Raw genomic sequence first — 15,640 nt, 5'->3', positions numbered from 1 at the left:
GAATGTGGGAAGGTGTCAAATTCTACATAGAAGGCTCTTAAAGGGCAGAAGAGACACAAAATGCTCTTTATTTCAGCTGTAATTTTCCCTGAGGTTTGTGGGATGGTTCAGCAATCTGGAATTAGATCAAATGCAGTATTTGTAGACAATGTTTTCGCTGTTTTTCATTTATGCAAAATTACTGTATCTAAAATGACAAAATGCAGCCAAAAAAAACAACAACCCAAGATTAAAAGAAACTTGAAAAAAAACTATCACAAGATGTCATGTTCTATTGCTTTATACATCTCCCAACTTATCTAGAAAATGCAAACTTACATCTATAAGAACTCAAACACAAGTAAGTAAGAACGTCAATGGAATGATTGAAATAAGTCATCTGTATAACAACCATAAATTAATAAATCTAACTGAGAGCAATATTGTAGAATAAAAACAACCATCTAACAATAGTGAGCATAGATTTGACTGTAGCATGGTTTATGAGTATCATTTAAAATGTTTTATCCAGAAATAAGCAGGCAGCTGAGGTGTTTGACGAGTGTTTTTGTTGCTGTATCTCAATGTGCTTTCCTCTTCTTGGTGCGGAAACGCCTCCTCCTCTGCTTGTAAAGATGACGAAAGTTGATAAAAAGTCCTGAAGAGAGGAAGCCAAAATGTTCATACCGCAACCAAAATGCTGTTATTAGAAGATAATGTTCGCTCAGAGATGAGTATGATTAATGTTTTATCTGGGGACTTACCAAGAAACATGAGGACAAGATAGATGTGCAGGACGTAAGAGAAGCTGATAGACGTTCCAACGGCTTTGGGCAGAGGAATGCTGAAGAGTTTGGTCTCGTCAAAGATGGGAATGGATTGTATCACAGCAACAGCTGCATGGGATTGGAGATGAGATACATTTTAGTACTTGTACTTGAAAACGTATTAATTGTGAAAGAAGTAAACAAGCTCACCCTCAGCTATGACACCTAATGGGTACAGTGGTATCCAGACTGTGTAACGCAGCCACGTGAGAGTTTTCCACTCTGTGTTAAAACAGCCCAGCATGTAAAATGGATACCTGAAATAGGAGCATGGTGTTAGTTTTAGGAAGGAAACAAAGTTACATCAATAACTGTAGTCCTTTAAAACAATTCAGCCTGTATAACTAGTTATGCTGATTCTTGTAACAAAAGCTGCTGCACCTGTCTGCTGCTTAGTGTGTCAACTTGTCTGTGGTGCTACTGCATTAGACTTTACCAATGCATACTTACCTAAAAATCTCAATGGCGCTCCAAAAATAGAAAACGAAGAACGTAACAGGCTTGTTATGCATTTCTTCCAAACTGCCCAGAATGATGAAGAGGATAAAATTTCTTCCAACCACCTAATGAGAGTACAAAAATCAAAAAAGAAACCAATACCAAACTACTTTCAGTTTCAGCGAATTGTCACGCTCCCTGGTACATATTTTCTTTTAGTTACCAACGTACTATAATGTGACTTTTGGTCAGATTATATGGTGACTTTAAATTCCTTTTTACGACATACTCTATCATGGACTTACTATACTATGACAGTTTTTGTGTCATTTTGGATGACATACCATAGTATGACATTTTTATGCCAAGTTGGATAAAATAGTGTAGTATAACGTGTCATAGTATTGTATGATGTTTTTATGCCATTATGGACGACATACTATACTACTGAATGACAGTTTTGTGCATTTTTAGAAGACATACCAAAGTATGACATTTTTATTCCATTTTGGACGACATACTATATTAAGACATTTTTATGTATTTTTGGATGGCATAGTATTGAAGGACTTTTTTATGTGTTTTTAGTATGACTTTTTTATGCATTTTTGAGAAAGTGTAGTGCACTAGTACACTACACTGACATTTTTATCCCATTTTGGACGACATATATTAGTTTTTTTTTTGTGCCAATTTAGACATCATACTAAAGTATGACATTTTTATGCATTTCTGTTTGACATACTGTAGTATGACATGTTTGTGCCATTTTGGAAGACATACTGTACTGTATTTTTATATTACCGTAGAGTGAGTTTTTTCAACATACTTTACTAAGATTTTTTTAACATACATTCTATGAGTACAGATGACACAGCCTTAGGAGGGACAAGAACGTCAAAGTACTACATTATGCAATGAGTTTTTTCAAGATACTATAGCGAGTTATTAAAATGTTTCGACATATAATGGCTCTTTGGGAAATGAAGACAGGAAGTGGGTGGTGTTGGACACAGAAGAGATAAAGGAGTAGGGAGTGGAGATGAACACAGTAAAAGAAAAAACAAGACAACAGACTAGACAAAAGCACTAAACACTTGACTAAGACAGGCTGAGCCGCAGACAGCTGTTTCAATTTGTTGTGGTTATAAACAAGTTTGAAAAATAATATTCAGCTTTTTTGTTGGAGTGATGTGTTGTTCTTAAAAGATTGTGGATCAGAAGCAGAAAGTGTCCCTCTGCTTTATGATTTTGTTTTTCTCTGATTAGGTCATGTAGGTAGGTAATAAGTTCTTGTGTGTACTTGTTATTGTGCCTCTATGAAACGTTACCGCGCGCTGCCACACACCTTATGCACCTTATGTTTTAGTAGTGTTGTGCACCCAAAAATGGGGCTCCCCCGAAAGTCACTCTGTAATTTGGACCCTCACTATAACTTTTCATGTAATTTTTTCGACATGCTATATTATGATGTTTTTGGATGTTTTTTCAACATTCTATACTATGACGTATCTCGACATGTTGTACTTTGTGGTTTCAGTTGTTTTTTGGACATATTTTGTGATTTTTCACCATACTACAGTATGGCATTTTCAGTCGACATGCTATATTATGGCGTTTTTGGTTGTTTTTGAAACATACTATGCTTTGGCGTGTCTCTGCACGGTATATTTATGCTGTTTTGAGGCATTTTCAGTTGTTTTTGGGACATGTCATATTTTTACATTTTTAGCCTTACTACAGCCTTGCCTTTTTTGGTCATTTTTTCAACATGCTATATCATGGTGTTTTTGGTCGTTTTTGCAGCCATACTATGCTGTGGCATGTCTTGGCATGCTGTTTTATGCTGCTTTGAGGAGTTTTCAGCGGTTTTTGGGACATTTCATGATTTGATATTTTTAGCCTTACTATAGCCTTGGCTTTTCAGTCTTTTTTTTTTAAGATGCATCATTGTGGTGTTTTTGGTTGTTTTTTTGCAACATATTATGCTATTGTGTCTCTGCACTCTACTTTATGCTGTTTTGAGGTGTTTCAGCTGTTTGTGGGGCATGTCGTATTTTGACGTTTTTAGCCATACTATAGCCTTGCCGTTTACGTCATTTCTTCAACATGCTGTATTATGGTGTTTTTGCAGCATACTATGCTATGGCGTGGTTTGGTACACTATTTTATGCTGTGTTGAAGTTTTCAGATGTTTTTGGGACATGTCATATTTTGACAGTTTTTAGCTATACTGTAGCCTTGCCTTTTTGGTCATTTTTTGACACATGCATTATTGTGGTGCTTTTGGTTGTTTTTGAAACACATTATGCTATGGCATGTCTCTGCAAGTTGATTTATGCTGTTGTGAGATGTTTTCAGCTGTTTTTGGGACATGTCATATTTTGACATTTCTAGCCTTACTATAGCCTTGCCTTTTTCAGTCATTTTTCGACATGCTATATCATGGTGTTTTTGGCCATTTGTGCAACATATTATGCAATGGCATGTCTTGGCATGCTGTTTTATGCTGTTTGAGGTGTTTTCAGCTGTTTTTGGGACATGTCATGATTTGATATTTTTAGCCTTACTATAGCCTTGCCTTTTCGGTCATTTTCTTTAGATGCGTCATTGTGGTGTTTTTGGTTGTATTTGCAACATACTATGCTTTGGCGTGTCTTGGCATGCTATTTTATGCTGTTCTGAGGTGTTTTCAGCTGTTTTTGGGACATGTCATATTTTGACATTTCTAGCCTTACTATAGCCTTGCCTTTTTCAGTCATTTTTTGACATGCTATATTATGATGTTTTTAGCCTTTTTTGTAACATTCTGTGCTATGGCATATCTCGATTTTATGCTGTTTTACTTGATTTTATGCTGTTTTGAGGTGTTTTCAGCTGTTTTTGGGACATGTCATATTTTTAAATATTGAGCCATACTACAGCCTTGCCTTTTCGGTCATTTTTTCGACATGCTATATCATGGTGTTTTTGGCTTTTTTGCAACAATCTATGCTATGGCGTGTCTTGGCACGCTATTTTATGCGTTTATCATAAAACGTGTGTGTTTTCAGCTGTTTTTGAGACATGTCATATTTTGACATTTCCAGCCTTACTATAGCCTTGCCTTTTTCAGTCATTTTTTGACATGCTATATTATGATGTTTTTAGCCTTTTTTGCAACATTCTATGCTATGGCATATCTCGGCACTTGATTTTAAGCTGTTTTGAGGTGTTTTCAACTGTTTTGGAGGGCAATGTCATATTTTGACATTTCTAGCCATACTATAGCCTTGTCTTTTTTAGTCATTTTTTTGACATGCTATATCATGGTGTTTTTGGCCTTTTTTGCAACATACTATGCTATGGCGTGTTATGGTACTGTATTTTATGCTGTCTTGACATGTTTTCAGATGTTTTTGGGACATGTCGCATTTTGACATTTTTCGCCATACTATAGCCTTGCCTTTTCGGTCCTTTTTTCAACACGCTATATCATGGTGTTTTTGTACATTTATTCAACGTACTATGCTATGGCGTGACTCTGCACTTGATTTTATGCTGTTTTGAGGTGTTTTCAGCTGTTTTTGGGACATGTCATATTTTGACATTTCTAGCTTTACTATAGCCTTGCCTTTTTCAGTCATTTTTTGACATGCTATATTATGGTGTTTTGACCTTTTTTGCAACATACTAAGCTATGGCATGTATTGGCACATTATTTTATGCTGTTTTGAGGTGTTTCTGGGACATGTCATATTTTTAAATATTGAGCCATACTATAGCCTTGCCTTTTCGGTCATTTTTTCAACATGCTATATCATGGTGTTTTTGGTCGTTTTTGCAGCATACTATGCTGTGGCATGTTTTGGTATGCTATTTTATGCTGTGTTGACAGGTTTTCAGATGTTTTTGACACATGTCATATTTTGACATTTTTCGCCATACTATAGCCTTGGCCTTTTCGGTAATTTTTTCGACATGCTGTATCATGGTGTTTTTGGCCATTTGTGCAACATATTATGCAATGGCATGTCTTGGCATGCTGTTTTATGCTGGTTTGAGGAGTTTTCAGCTGTTTTTGGGACATGTCATGATTTGATATTTTTTAGCCTTACTATAGCCTTGCCTTTTTCGGTCATTTTCTTTAGATGCTGTATCATGGTGTTTTTTGGTTGTATTTGCAACATACTATGCTTTGGCGTGTCTTGGCATGCTATTTTATGCTGTTCTGAGGTGTTTTCAGCTGTTTTTGGGACATGTCATATTTTGACATTTCAAGCCTTACTATAGCCTTGCCTTTTCGGTCATTTTTTCAACATGCTATGTCATGGTGTTTTGGGCCGGTTTTGCATCATACTATGCTATGGCGTGTTATGGTACTGTATTTTATGCTGTGTTGACATGTTTTCAGCTGTTTTTGGGACATGTCGCATTTTGACATTTTTCGCCATACTATAGCCTTGCCTTTTTCAGTCATTTTTTGACATGCTATATTATGATGTTTTTAGCCTTTTTTGCAACATTCTATGCTATGGCGTGTTATGGTACTGTATTTTATGCTGTGTTGACATGTTTTCAGATGTTTTTGGGACATGTTGCATTTTGACATTTTTCGCCATACTATAGCCTTGCCTTTTCGGTCATTTTTTCGACATGCTGTATCATGGTGTTTTTGGCCATTTGTGCAACATATTATGCAATGGCATGTCTTGGCATGCTGTTTTATGCTGGTTTGAGGAGTTTTCAGCTGTTTTTGGGGACATGTCATATTTTGACATTTCTAGCCTTACTATAGCCTTGCCTTTTTCAGTCATTTTTTGACATGCTATATCATGGTGTTTTTGGCCTTTTTTGCAACATTCTATGCTATGGCATATCTCGATTTTATGCTGTTTTGAGGTGTTTTCAGCTGTTTTTGGGACGTCATATTTTTAAAATATTGAGCCATACTACAGCCTTGCCTTTTCGGTCATTTTTTCGACATGCGATATCATGGTGTTTTTTGGCTTTTTTGCAACAATCTATGCTATGGCGTGTCTTGGCACGCTATTTTATGCGTTTATCATAAAACGTGTGTGTTTTTCAGCTGTTTTTGAGACATGTCATATTTTGACATTTCCAGCCTTACTATAGCCTTGCCTTTTTCAGTCATTTTTTTGACATGCTATATTATGATGTTTTTAGCCTTTTTTGCAACATTCTATGCTATGGCATATCTCGGCACTTGATTTTAAGCTGTTTTGAGGTGTTTTCAGCTGTTTTTGGGACATGTCATATTTTGACATTTCTAGCCTTACTATAGCCTTGCCTTTTTTAGTCATTTTTTTGACATGCTATATCATGGTGTTTTGGCCTTTTTTGCAACATACTATGCTATGGCATGTTATGGTACTGTATTTTATGCTGTCTTGACATATTTTCAGATGTTTTTGGGACATGTCGCATTTTGACATTTTTCGCCATACTATAGCCTTGCCTTTTCGGTCCTTTTTTCAACACGCTATATCATGGTGTTTTTGTACATTTATTCAACGTACTATGCTATGGCGTGTCTCAGCACGCTATTTAATGCTGTTTTGAGGTGTTTTCAGATGTTTTAGGACATGTCATATTTTGACTTTTTTAGCCATACTATAGCCTGCCGTTTAGGTCGTTTTTTCAACATGCTTTATTATGGTGTTTTTTGGTTGTTTTTCCAACATACTATGCTATGGCATGTCTTGGTGTGCTATTTTATGCTGTTTTGAGGTGTTTTCAGATGTTTTTGGGACATGTCATATTTTGGCATTTTTAGCCTTACTATAGCCTTGTCTTTTGGGTCATTTTTTCGACACGCTATATCATGGTGTTTTTTTGTACATTTATTCAACGTACTATGCTATGGCGTGACTCTGCACTTGATTTTATGCTGTTTTGAGGTGTTTCTGGGACATGTCATATTTGAAATATTTATCCATACTATAGCCTTGCCTTTTCGGTCATTTTTTCAACATGCTATATCATGGTATTTTTGGTCGTTTTTGCAGCATACTATGCTGTGGCATGTTTTGGTATGCTATTTTATGCTGTGTTGACAGGTTTTCAGATGTTTTTGACACGTCATATTTTGACATTTTTCGCCATACTATAGCCATGGCCTTTTCAGTCATTTTTTCGACATGCTGTATCATGGTGTTTTTGGCCATTTGTGCAACATATTATGCAATGGCATGTCTTGGCATGCTATTTTATGCTGTTCTGAGGTGTTTTCAGCTGTTTTTGGGACATGTCATATTTTGACATTTCTAGCCTTACTATAGCCTTGCCTTTTTCAGTCATTTTTTGACATGCTATATGATGATGTTTTTAGCCTTTTTTGCAACATTCTATGCTATGGCATTTCAACATGCTTTATTATGGTGTTTTTGGTTGTTTTTCCAACATACTATGCTATGGCATGTCTTGGCATGCTATTTTATGCTGTTCTGAGGTGTTTTCAGCTGTTTTTGGGACATGTCATGATTTGATATTTTTAGCCTTACTATAGCCTTGCCTTTTCGGTCATTTTCTTTAGATGCGTCATTGTGGTGTTTTTGGTTGTATTTGCAACATACTATGCTTTGGTGTGTCTTGGCATGCTATTTTATGCTGTTCTGAGGTGTTTTCAGCTGTTTTTGGGACATGTCATATTTTGACATTTCTAGCCTTACTATAGCCTTGCCTTTTCGGTCATTTGTTCAACATGCTATGTCATGGTGTTTTTTTGTACATTTATTCAACGTACTATGCTATGGCGTGACTCTGCACTTGATTTTATGCTGTTTTGAGGTGTTTTCAGCTGTTTTTGGGACATGTCATATTTTGACATTTCTAGCTTTACTATAGCCTTGCCTTTTTCAGTCATTTTTTGACATGCTATATTATGGTGTTTTTTACCTTTTTTGCAACATACTAAGCTATGGCATGTATTGGCACATTATTTTATGCTGTTTTGAGGTGTTTCTGGGACATGTCATATTTTTAAATATTGAGCCATACTATAGCCTTGCCTTTTCGGTCATTTTTTCAACATGCTATATCATGGTGTTTTTGGTCGTTTTTGCAGCATACTATGCTGTGGCATGTTTTGGTATGCTATTTTATGCTGTGTTGACAGGTTTTCAGATGTTTTTGACACATGTCATATTTTGACATTTTTCGCCATACTATAGCCTTGGCCTTTTCGGTAATTTTTTCGACATGCTATATCATGGTGTTTTTGGCCATTTGTGCAACATATTATGCAATGGCATGTCTTGGCATGCTGTTTTATGCTGGTTTGAGGAGTTTTCAGCTGTTTTTGGGACATGTCATGATTTGATATTTTTAGCCTTACTATAGCCTTGCCTTTTCGGTCATTTTTCTTTAGATGCTGTATCATGGTGTTTTTGGTTGTATTTGCAACATACTATGCTTTGGCGTGTCTTGGCATGCTATTTTATGCTGTTCTGAGGTGTTTTCAGCTGTTTTTGGGACATGTCATATTTTGACATTTCCAGCCTTACTATAGCCTTGCCTTTTTCAGTCATTTTTTGACATGCTATATTATGATGTTTTTAGCCTTTTTTGCAACATTCTATGCTATGGCGTGTTATGGTACTGTATTTTATGCTGTGTTGACATGTTTTCAGATGTTTTTGGGACATGTTGCATTTTGACATTTTTCGCCATACTATAGCCTTGCCTTTTCGGTCATTTTTTTCGACATGCTGTATCATGGTGTTTTTTGGCCATTTGTGCAACATATTATGCAATGGCATGTCTTGGCATGCTGTTTTATGCTGGTTTGAGGAGTTTTCAGCTGTTTTTGGGACATGTCATATTTTGACATTTCTAGCCTTACTATAGCCTTGCCTTTTCGGTCATTTTTTCAACATGCTATGTCATGGTGTTTTGGGCCGTTTTTGCATCATACTATGCTATGGCGCGTTATGGTACTGTATTTTATGCTGTGTTGACATGTTTTCAGCTGTTTTTGGGACATGTCGCATTTTGACATTTTTCGCCATACTATAGCCTTGCCTTTTTCAGTCATTTCTTGACATGCTATATCATGGTGTTTTTGGCCTTTTTTGCATCATACTATGCTATGGCATATCTCGATTTTATGCTGTTTTGAGGTGTTTTCAGCTGTTTTTGGGACGTCATATTTTTAAATATTGAGCCATACTACAGCCTTGCCTTTTCGGTCATTTTTTCGACATGCGATATCATGGTGTTTTTGGCTTTTTTTTGCAACAATTTATGCTATGGCGTGTCTTGGCACGCTATTTTATGCGTTTATCATAAAACGTGTGTGTTTTCAGCTGTTTTTGGGACATGTCATATTTTGACATTTCCAGCCTTACTATAGCCTTGCCTTTTTCAGTCATTTTTTGACATGCTGTATTATGATGTTTTTAGCCTTTTTTGCAACATTCTATGCTATGGCATATCTCGGCACTTGATTTTAAGCTGTTTTGAGGGTGTTTTCAGATGTTTTAGGACATGTCATATTTTGACTTTTTTAGCCATACTATAGCCTTGCCGTTTAGGTCGTTTTTTCAACATGCTTTATTATGGTGTTTTTGGTTGTTTTTCCAACATACTATGCTATGGCATGTCTTGGTGTGCTATTTTATGCTGTTTTGAGGTGTTTTCAGATGTTTTTGGGACATGTCATATTTTGGCATTTTTAGCCTTACTATAGCCTTGTCTTTTGGGTCATTTTTTCGACACGCTATATCGTGGTGTTTTTGTACATTTATTCAACATTCTTTGTTATGGCGTGTCTTGGCACACTATTTTATGCTGTTTTGAGGTGTTTTCAGCTGTTTTTGGGACATGTCATATTTTGACTTTTTTAGCCATACTATAGCCTTGCCGTTTAGGTCGTTTTTTTAACATGCTTTATTATGGTGTTTTTGGTTGTTTTTCCAACATATTATGCTATGGCGTGTCTTGGCGCGCTATTTTATGCTGTTTTGAGGTGTCATGACACTGCAAACCGTGTTGTTTTTTTAATGACATACCATACTATTTTTTTTATTTTTATACCTTTTCAAAGTATACTATTCTATGACCACTTGATGACATTTTATGACATCGCTATGACTTTGTTATGACTTCTTTTCACATCTCCATGTCATACTATACCATGACATTTTTAAACTTAAACTTTTAAACGGCATAAACTATCAAAGGCAGGGGACAAGATTTTGTTATGGATGCATTCAGGTTTCTGTTTGTGGTCTGAGTGGTATTGACCAATAACCTCTGAGCAGCAGGTAAACAGATGTTGTTAGATGGAACACATTGGCTGACTTGCAATCTTGGAACCCATTTGCTAGGGCCTGATATGAATTAATTGATATTAGGATATGTACTACCCACCCTTCACATTTACTGTTAACATCATAATTTTGACTTTTATTCTGAGTTTTATTACACTATAATCTGTTTTATTCTATTTCTTGTCATGTTCTAACTCTTTCATGTTCAACACATGGAGTTACCGTTTATTCATGATTTGTGCTGTATAAATAAAGTTTGGTTTGATTTAATTTAATGCCTACTTGTTACAACGGATCTCTCTAAATATTGGCTGTTGCCTCAAAACCTATAGCTGATGGGTTTTTGAGATTGCTGCACATCAAACAAATGAGCACCCCACACCTGTATAAGAGATGGAATAACACCTGCGTGGACTACACCAAAAGCAGCATTGAGGACCTCTACTGCTGCCAAGATCTGGCAGAAGAACATAACATCCGATATGGTGTGAAACGTGTCATAGAGAGAATCTGAAATGAGAGCAGTGTTATAAATGACCAGGTTATTCAGAAGAACTTGATCAAAGAAGGAAAAACAATGTGAATGTTAAGGCCACAGTAATCTTATATTTGCTCACCTTGACCAAAGATAAAGAGCCGCACGGTCATGTTGACAAAGATCCATGAAAAACCAAGAAACTGCACCAGGTTATACATAAACAAAAACCCTGTTTTCAGGCTGACAAACCCTGAAACATTTGAAATAAAAAGGAAGCATTGAGGCAATAGATTCACAATAAGATATGGTAAAAGTCTACTGCCCAAAAAAAATAAATAAATAAAAAATGCCAAAAGCAAAATCAAACTCTGGGAACAAAATTGATAGACTATAACAAAACAGGCATGCATGTAGAGAAATTTGCATTCACCTTCCTCGTTATGCCTTGAAGCCTTCAGCCTATTTTGTTTTTCCTCCTTTTCAAAGAAAGGCAGAACAAAATATACATAAAAGTCTTTACCTTTGGTATCAATAGTAAAATCTTAGTTCTGGTATGTAGACAACATTGAAATTTTTGCAATATTTTATTTAACACAGCTGTTAAAGTTAAGTTAGTGCATGAAAATGTCCCTCTGATGTAAAAACTCACCTTTTCCCGGATCTCCATCTCAGCATCTGACTCGTCCAGCCAGCGGTCAAAGTCCGGTGCCAGGAAGACTGGTTTGCGCTCCTGTAGCGTCAATCTTTCCCACCAGCCTCTCTGCTCTTTCTGCACTGTAATATTCACCTGCCGCTGCGTGGACTTGTGGCTCACCTGGTAACACAGTTTCATTTAATGAGCACAGTCAGCAAAACTAGAAGGCTAAGTAAGAAAGGAGTAGCATTATAGTTAGGACTGATATTTAAATGGATACATACCTCTGACTTTACAGGTAAATGAAATTCTAGGCTGAATTCATATTCATTTTGTCCTTTTGCACCATGGCCCTGTGCTGCAAAAAAAATACCACATAAAATCATTAACATTCAAAAAATGTTTACACAGGCAAAAGAACATTAAAAGGATAGTTTAGATTTTTGAAGTGAGGTTGTATAAGATACTTATCCATAGTCACTGTATTACATGAAGTAGATGGCAATCGTCACACCCTCAGTTTTGAGAAGCAGTGTCTCAGTTTATAGTTAGGGTATTTTTTACTGCTTTATCACACAGTGATTTCTAATGGGAAAGTGAAGCTGTTATAGTGCTTTCTTTAGAGCCAGATTCCATTGAGAAAAACAATGATTTACTTTGTTGAACATGAGAGCTGCTGGTCTACCACTAGGAGTGTGACAGTATGGATTTTTTTTTTTCCACTGTGGTGAAAAAGCAATGCATTACCACGCTTTGGTGGTACATATGGAAGAAAATTAATGATAACTACACAATGATTACTGCTTTATATTTCATATAATACTACATATGCATTCCTGTAACTTTCACCAGAAAAAAAATACAAAATCTGGGAAAGAAATCGGGTGATGAGCTCAATCCCAGAGCATGCCTCAAATAACTGCAGTATTACAGTAATGCAGTTACTGTCACAGCCCTATCTACCGCTGCTTCACTCTTAGTTATTTTTTTTTGTTTTATTGCGTAACCTTGGCATTTAAAGGGTAAGTTCAACTTCACCAAAGTCACACAATAACACTAAGTAACGAACAGACAGGCAGCTTCTGTGAAGCTTCTGTGATAAGCGAGCTAAAATTAGTCTTTCACAAAGGAGCTCTGTGGTTTTGACAAGAGCATAAATGGGGAACTGAGGCTGTTGACAGCGTCCCTGTCAAAACGGGTCCTGCCTGAAGAAAACATAGAGTGATGAATCTTCTCTAAGTACGGCAAACACTCTAACTGATATTGATTTTTTTTTAGATGAGACTTTTTTTTTAGGTGGCCAATCTACAGCAGTACACTGCTTAGCTTCCATGTCGGATTCCAGCCTGCTTTTCCAAACTGGGGGTGTGCCAACTGACATCTAGTGTATGTTACATATAGACTGGTAAGTATCCAACCAACCCCACCTCAAAAATAAATACAGTATATATCTTTTTATATCTTTCAATGTACCTCACCTTTAAACTGAAGCACTCTTTCATGTACTTGCACGTCAATATTCTGCAAAAAGAAACAGAGGCAGATGATGAGCTCACTTCCTCCTACAGAGAATTACAGCCTTACATTACAAGCTGTGCAGTGTGTACAATAGGGCTGTGCAGAGACACTAATAAAATGTTTAAAAGACCGATGTTAGACCTAAAGAAGCTGTTGAGCTAAGGCAACTTTAATAATTGTATAATCCACCGACAATAGAGACCAGCCAAAACCATTTCCTTGTTTCAAGAGACTCTTGAGGAAATGAGCTATTTCACATAATGTCCACCCTGAATCAGCTCTTTTTCATGTTACTGTTTACTGTGCAAGAAACAGCATGGTGAAATGGACTGCACCTGTATAGAGGTTTTCTAGTCTTTTTGACCACTCAAAGAGCTTTCACACTACATGTCACATTCACCCATTTACACACACATTCACAGACTGGCACTCTGTAACCATTCATACACACTCACACTCAGTATCTTGCCCAAGGATACTTTGACATGTTGCCTGGGGGAGTCTGGGATTTAACAACTGATCTTATGAATAGAGGACGACCCGCTCTACCTCTCAGCCACAGCCGACCCTTATACAGAACACAACAATTTAAAGGACTATGATGCAAAAATTCAGAGCAGAACAGAGCAATAAAAGTGTACTGAATGTTTTTTTCTGCAGGCTAAAGTTTAGGGCAAAGTGACATCTGTATGATGCAACTGTACTTTATCCTCACTGCCCTCACCTGTGGGACGTGGTTAGGAATGTTTTACAATGCCTCTGCACTTTAGGTAGTGTGGAAGGCTATATTTAGGGTTATTAACCCATGCAACTGACTGTGCACAAACATTCTTTAAAGCCACGATACTTATCTGGAATGTGGTATATCACTGAGCAGGTTTGGTGTGATCAAATCTGATATAACCAGAAATGACTTCTTTTCAGGTTTCCTGCAGCTTAAAGCAGATTCAAGACTTTTAAAGGCTTTCTAATGCCACTTGGTATGTAGTTTGAGACCATTTTTTCATAACCAAAATTAAAGCAAGACTATTTTATTTTTCCCAAAGGTTTTTCTTATGACATGAAACATGATATTTGTTTTGTCTGGTGAAAAAGTTTGATTATCCGTGTCAAATATTGAAATAAAACACATTTTTGAGTGAAACACACGGAAGACAATGAATATGTTATCATACAAAGTATCTTTTTGGTTTACCAACAGAAGCAGGAAATAACTGCCATTTTCTTCGCGATTTTGTGTTTTTTAATCTGCATGTGAGATTCAACTGCTTGGATGATGAGTTTAACATTTTGAAACCTTGAGGGACATCATTTTTCTTGTACTGTATTCAGATGCCTTTTACAATGATTTAAACCACTGAACCCTAAGAGAAGTGTTCTGTTTTGTGTTGTTTAATCATGGGGAAAAGGGCAGTTAGTAACTTGGCATGAAATGTCCTGCAAATTGTGAGATTTAGTAGACTTTGAAAACGAAAAAAAATGTACCAAAAACTATATCTATAATAGGCATAATTAGATACTTAAATTAAATTAAAATTTAAATTAAATTAATTAAAATATTACGGACAAAATATTTTTATTTTTGGAACTTTTTTCTGGGTCATTTCCTTGTTTGTTATTGTTTTGACTACTAACATTCTTTCGCCCTATTTTCTGTCCTGCTTCAGTAATATCTTCTTATTTATTTATTTATTCATTCTTTAAAATTCATTTTATTTTTACTCATTTCTTGATCAGTTTTGGTAGTTCCTTCTGAAGATGCCTAACTGTTTTGGGGAAAAATCAAGCCAATTCGCTAAGATTTCAAAAGGTTAAGAATAGGAATTAATTACATTAATTAACTGAAAAATAAAAAATAAACACAACAATTAAGGCCTTTTTTGTAGGTTAATAAATGCAATGCCTTCAAGGCTTTTTGAGGAACCATGTCTTTATTTAGCAGTCTATATGCAAAATGTGCAGCTACCCAGAAGTGTGGCATTTACAGGAACCTGCACCCTTAATTTGCTTGATCTATTATTTCCCCTTAGCGACACAAAACTGTGCTCGGGCCAGTGTTATGTCGAATACTGTGCCCTCGTCGATAGGTGCCCCCCCAACTTTTAACTCAAACCTAACCACCGAGGTGTGCACTCGCACTAACAGAGGGAAGACATTAACGGGGTAACACATTTCGACACAACACCCACCAGAGAGCAATATCTTGAGAAGTAGTGAGTACAGGCAGTTTGTGTTCCCCCAAAACAAATCATTATCTCACCTGGGCGTCCGTCAACTCCACTCGCAGGTAAATTTCTTCATGGCGTTGAGCCCAGTAAACGAGAGGTGTGAGCGGCATTGTTCCGCTTTTAACAGAGCTTTCTTTCAAACAAATGTAGGTCTAGTCGAGCAATGAATGAACCAACTCTCCCCCCTTCATGCTAGCCGTCATGGAAAGCTTCAGCATATACCCAGAATATTCTGCGAACGCGCGCGCTGTCTATCTGTAAGCGTA

General features: G+C 36.5%; 1 protein-coding gene across 1 annotated transcript; it reads right to left on the bottom strand.

Moving 5' to 3' along the window:
• Positions 1 to 51: 51 nt before the first annotated feature.
• hacd3 (3-hydroxyacyl-CoA dehydratase 3) lies at positions 52 to 15,580 on the bottom strand. Its single transcript, XM_042495589.1, has 11 exons — positions 15,407 to 15,580; positions 13,107 to 13,149; positions 11,913 to 11,986; positions 11,644 to 11,808; positions 11,425 to 11,470; positions 11,134 to 11,244; positions 10,899 to 11,026; positions 1,257 to 1,369; positions 957 to 1,063; positions 744 to 875; positions 52 to 637 (listed from the first exon to the last, which is right to left on the bottom strand). The coding sequence occupies exons 1-11, from the start codon at positions 15,482 to 15,484 to the stop codon at positions 561 to 563; spliced, it is 1,074 nt and encodes a 357-aa protein (XP_042351523.1). The 5' UTR covers positions 15,485 to 15,580; the 3' UTR covers positions 52 to 560.
• Positions 15,581 to 15,640: the final 60 nt, after the last annotated feature.

The sequence above is a fragment of the Plectropomus leopardus genome, chromosome 11 (genome assembly GCF_008729295.1).
Source record: "Plectropomus leopardus isolate mb chromosome 11, YSFRI_Pleo_2.0, whole genome shotgun sequence".
NCBI classification, from domain to species: Eukaryota; Metazoa; Chordata; class Actinopteri; order Perciformes; family Serranidae; genus Plectropomus; species Plectropomus leopardus.
This window is presented reverse-complemented; position numbering and strand designations above follow the sequence as displayed.

Coding starts and splice junctions, on each gene's coding strand:
- hacd3 (XM_042495589.1), bottom strand. CDS start 15,484: ATGCCGCTCACACCTCTCGTTTACTGGGCTCAACGCCATGAAGAAATT. Junction 11,809..11,912: donor ATTTACCTGTAAAGTCAGAG/GTATGTATCCAT, acceptor CTGTGTTACCAG/GTGAGCCACAAGTCCACGCA. Junction 1,370..10,898: donor TTATTCCATCTCTTATACAG/GTGTGGGGTGCT, acceptor TACTCTCATTAG/GTGGTTGGAAGAAATTTTAT.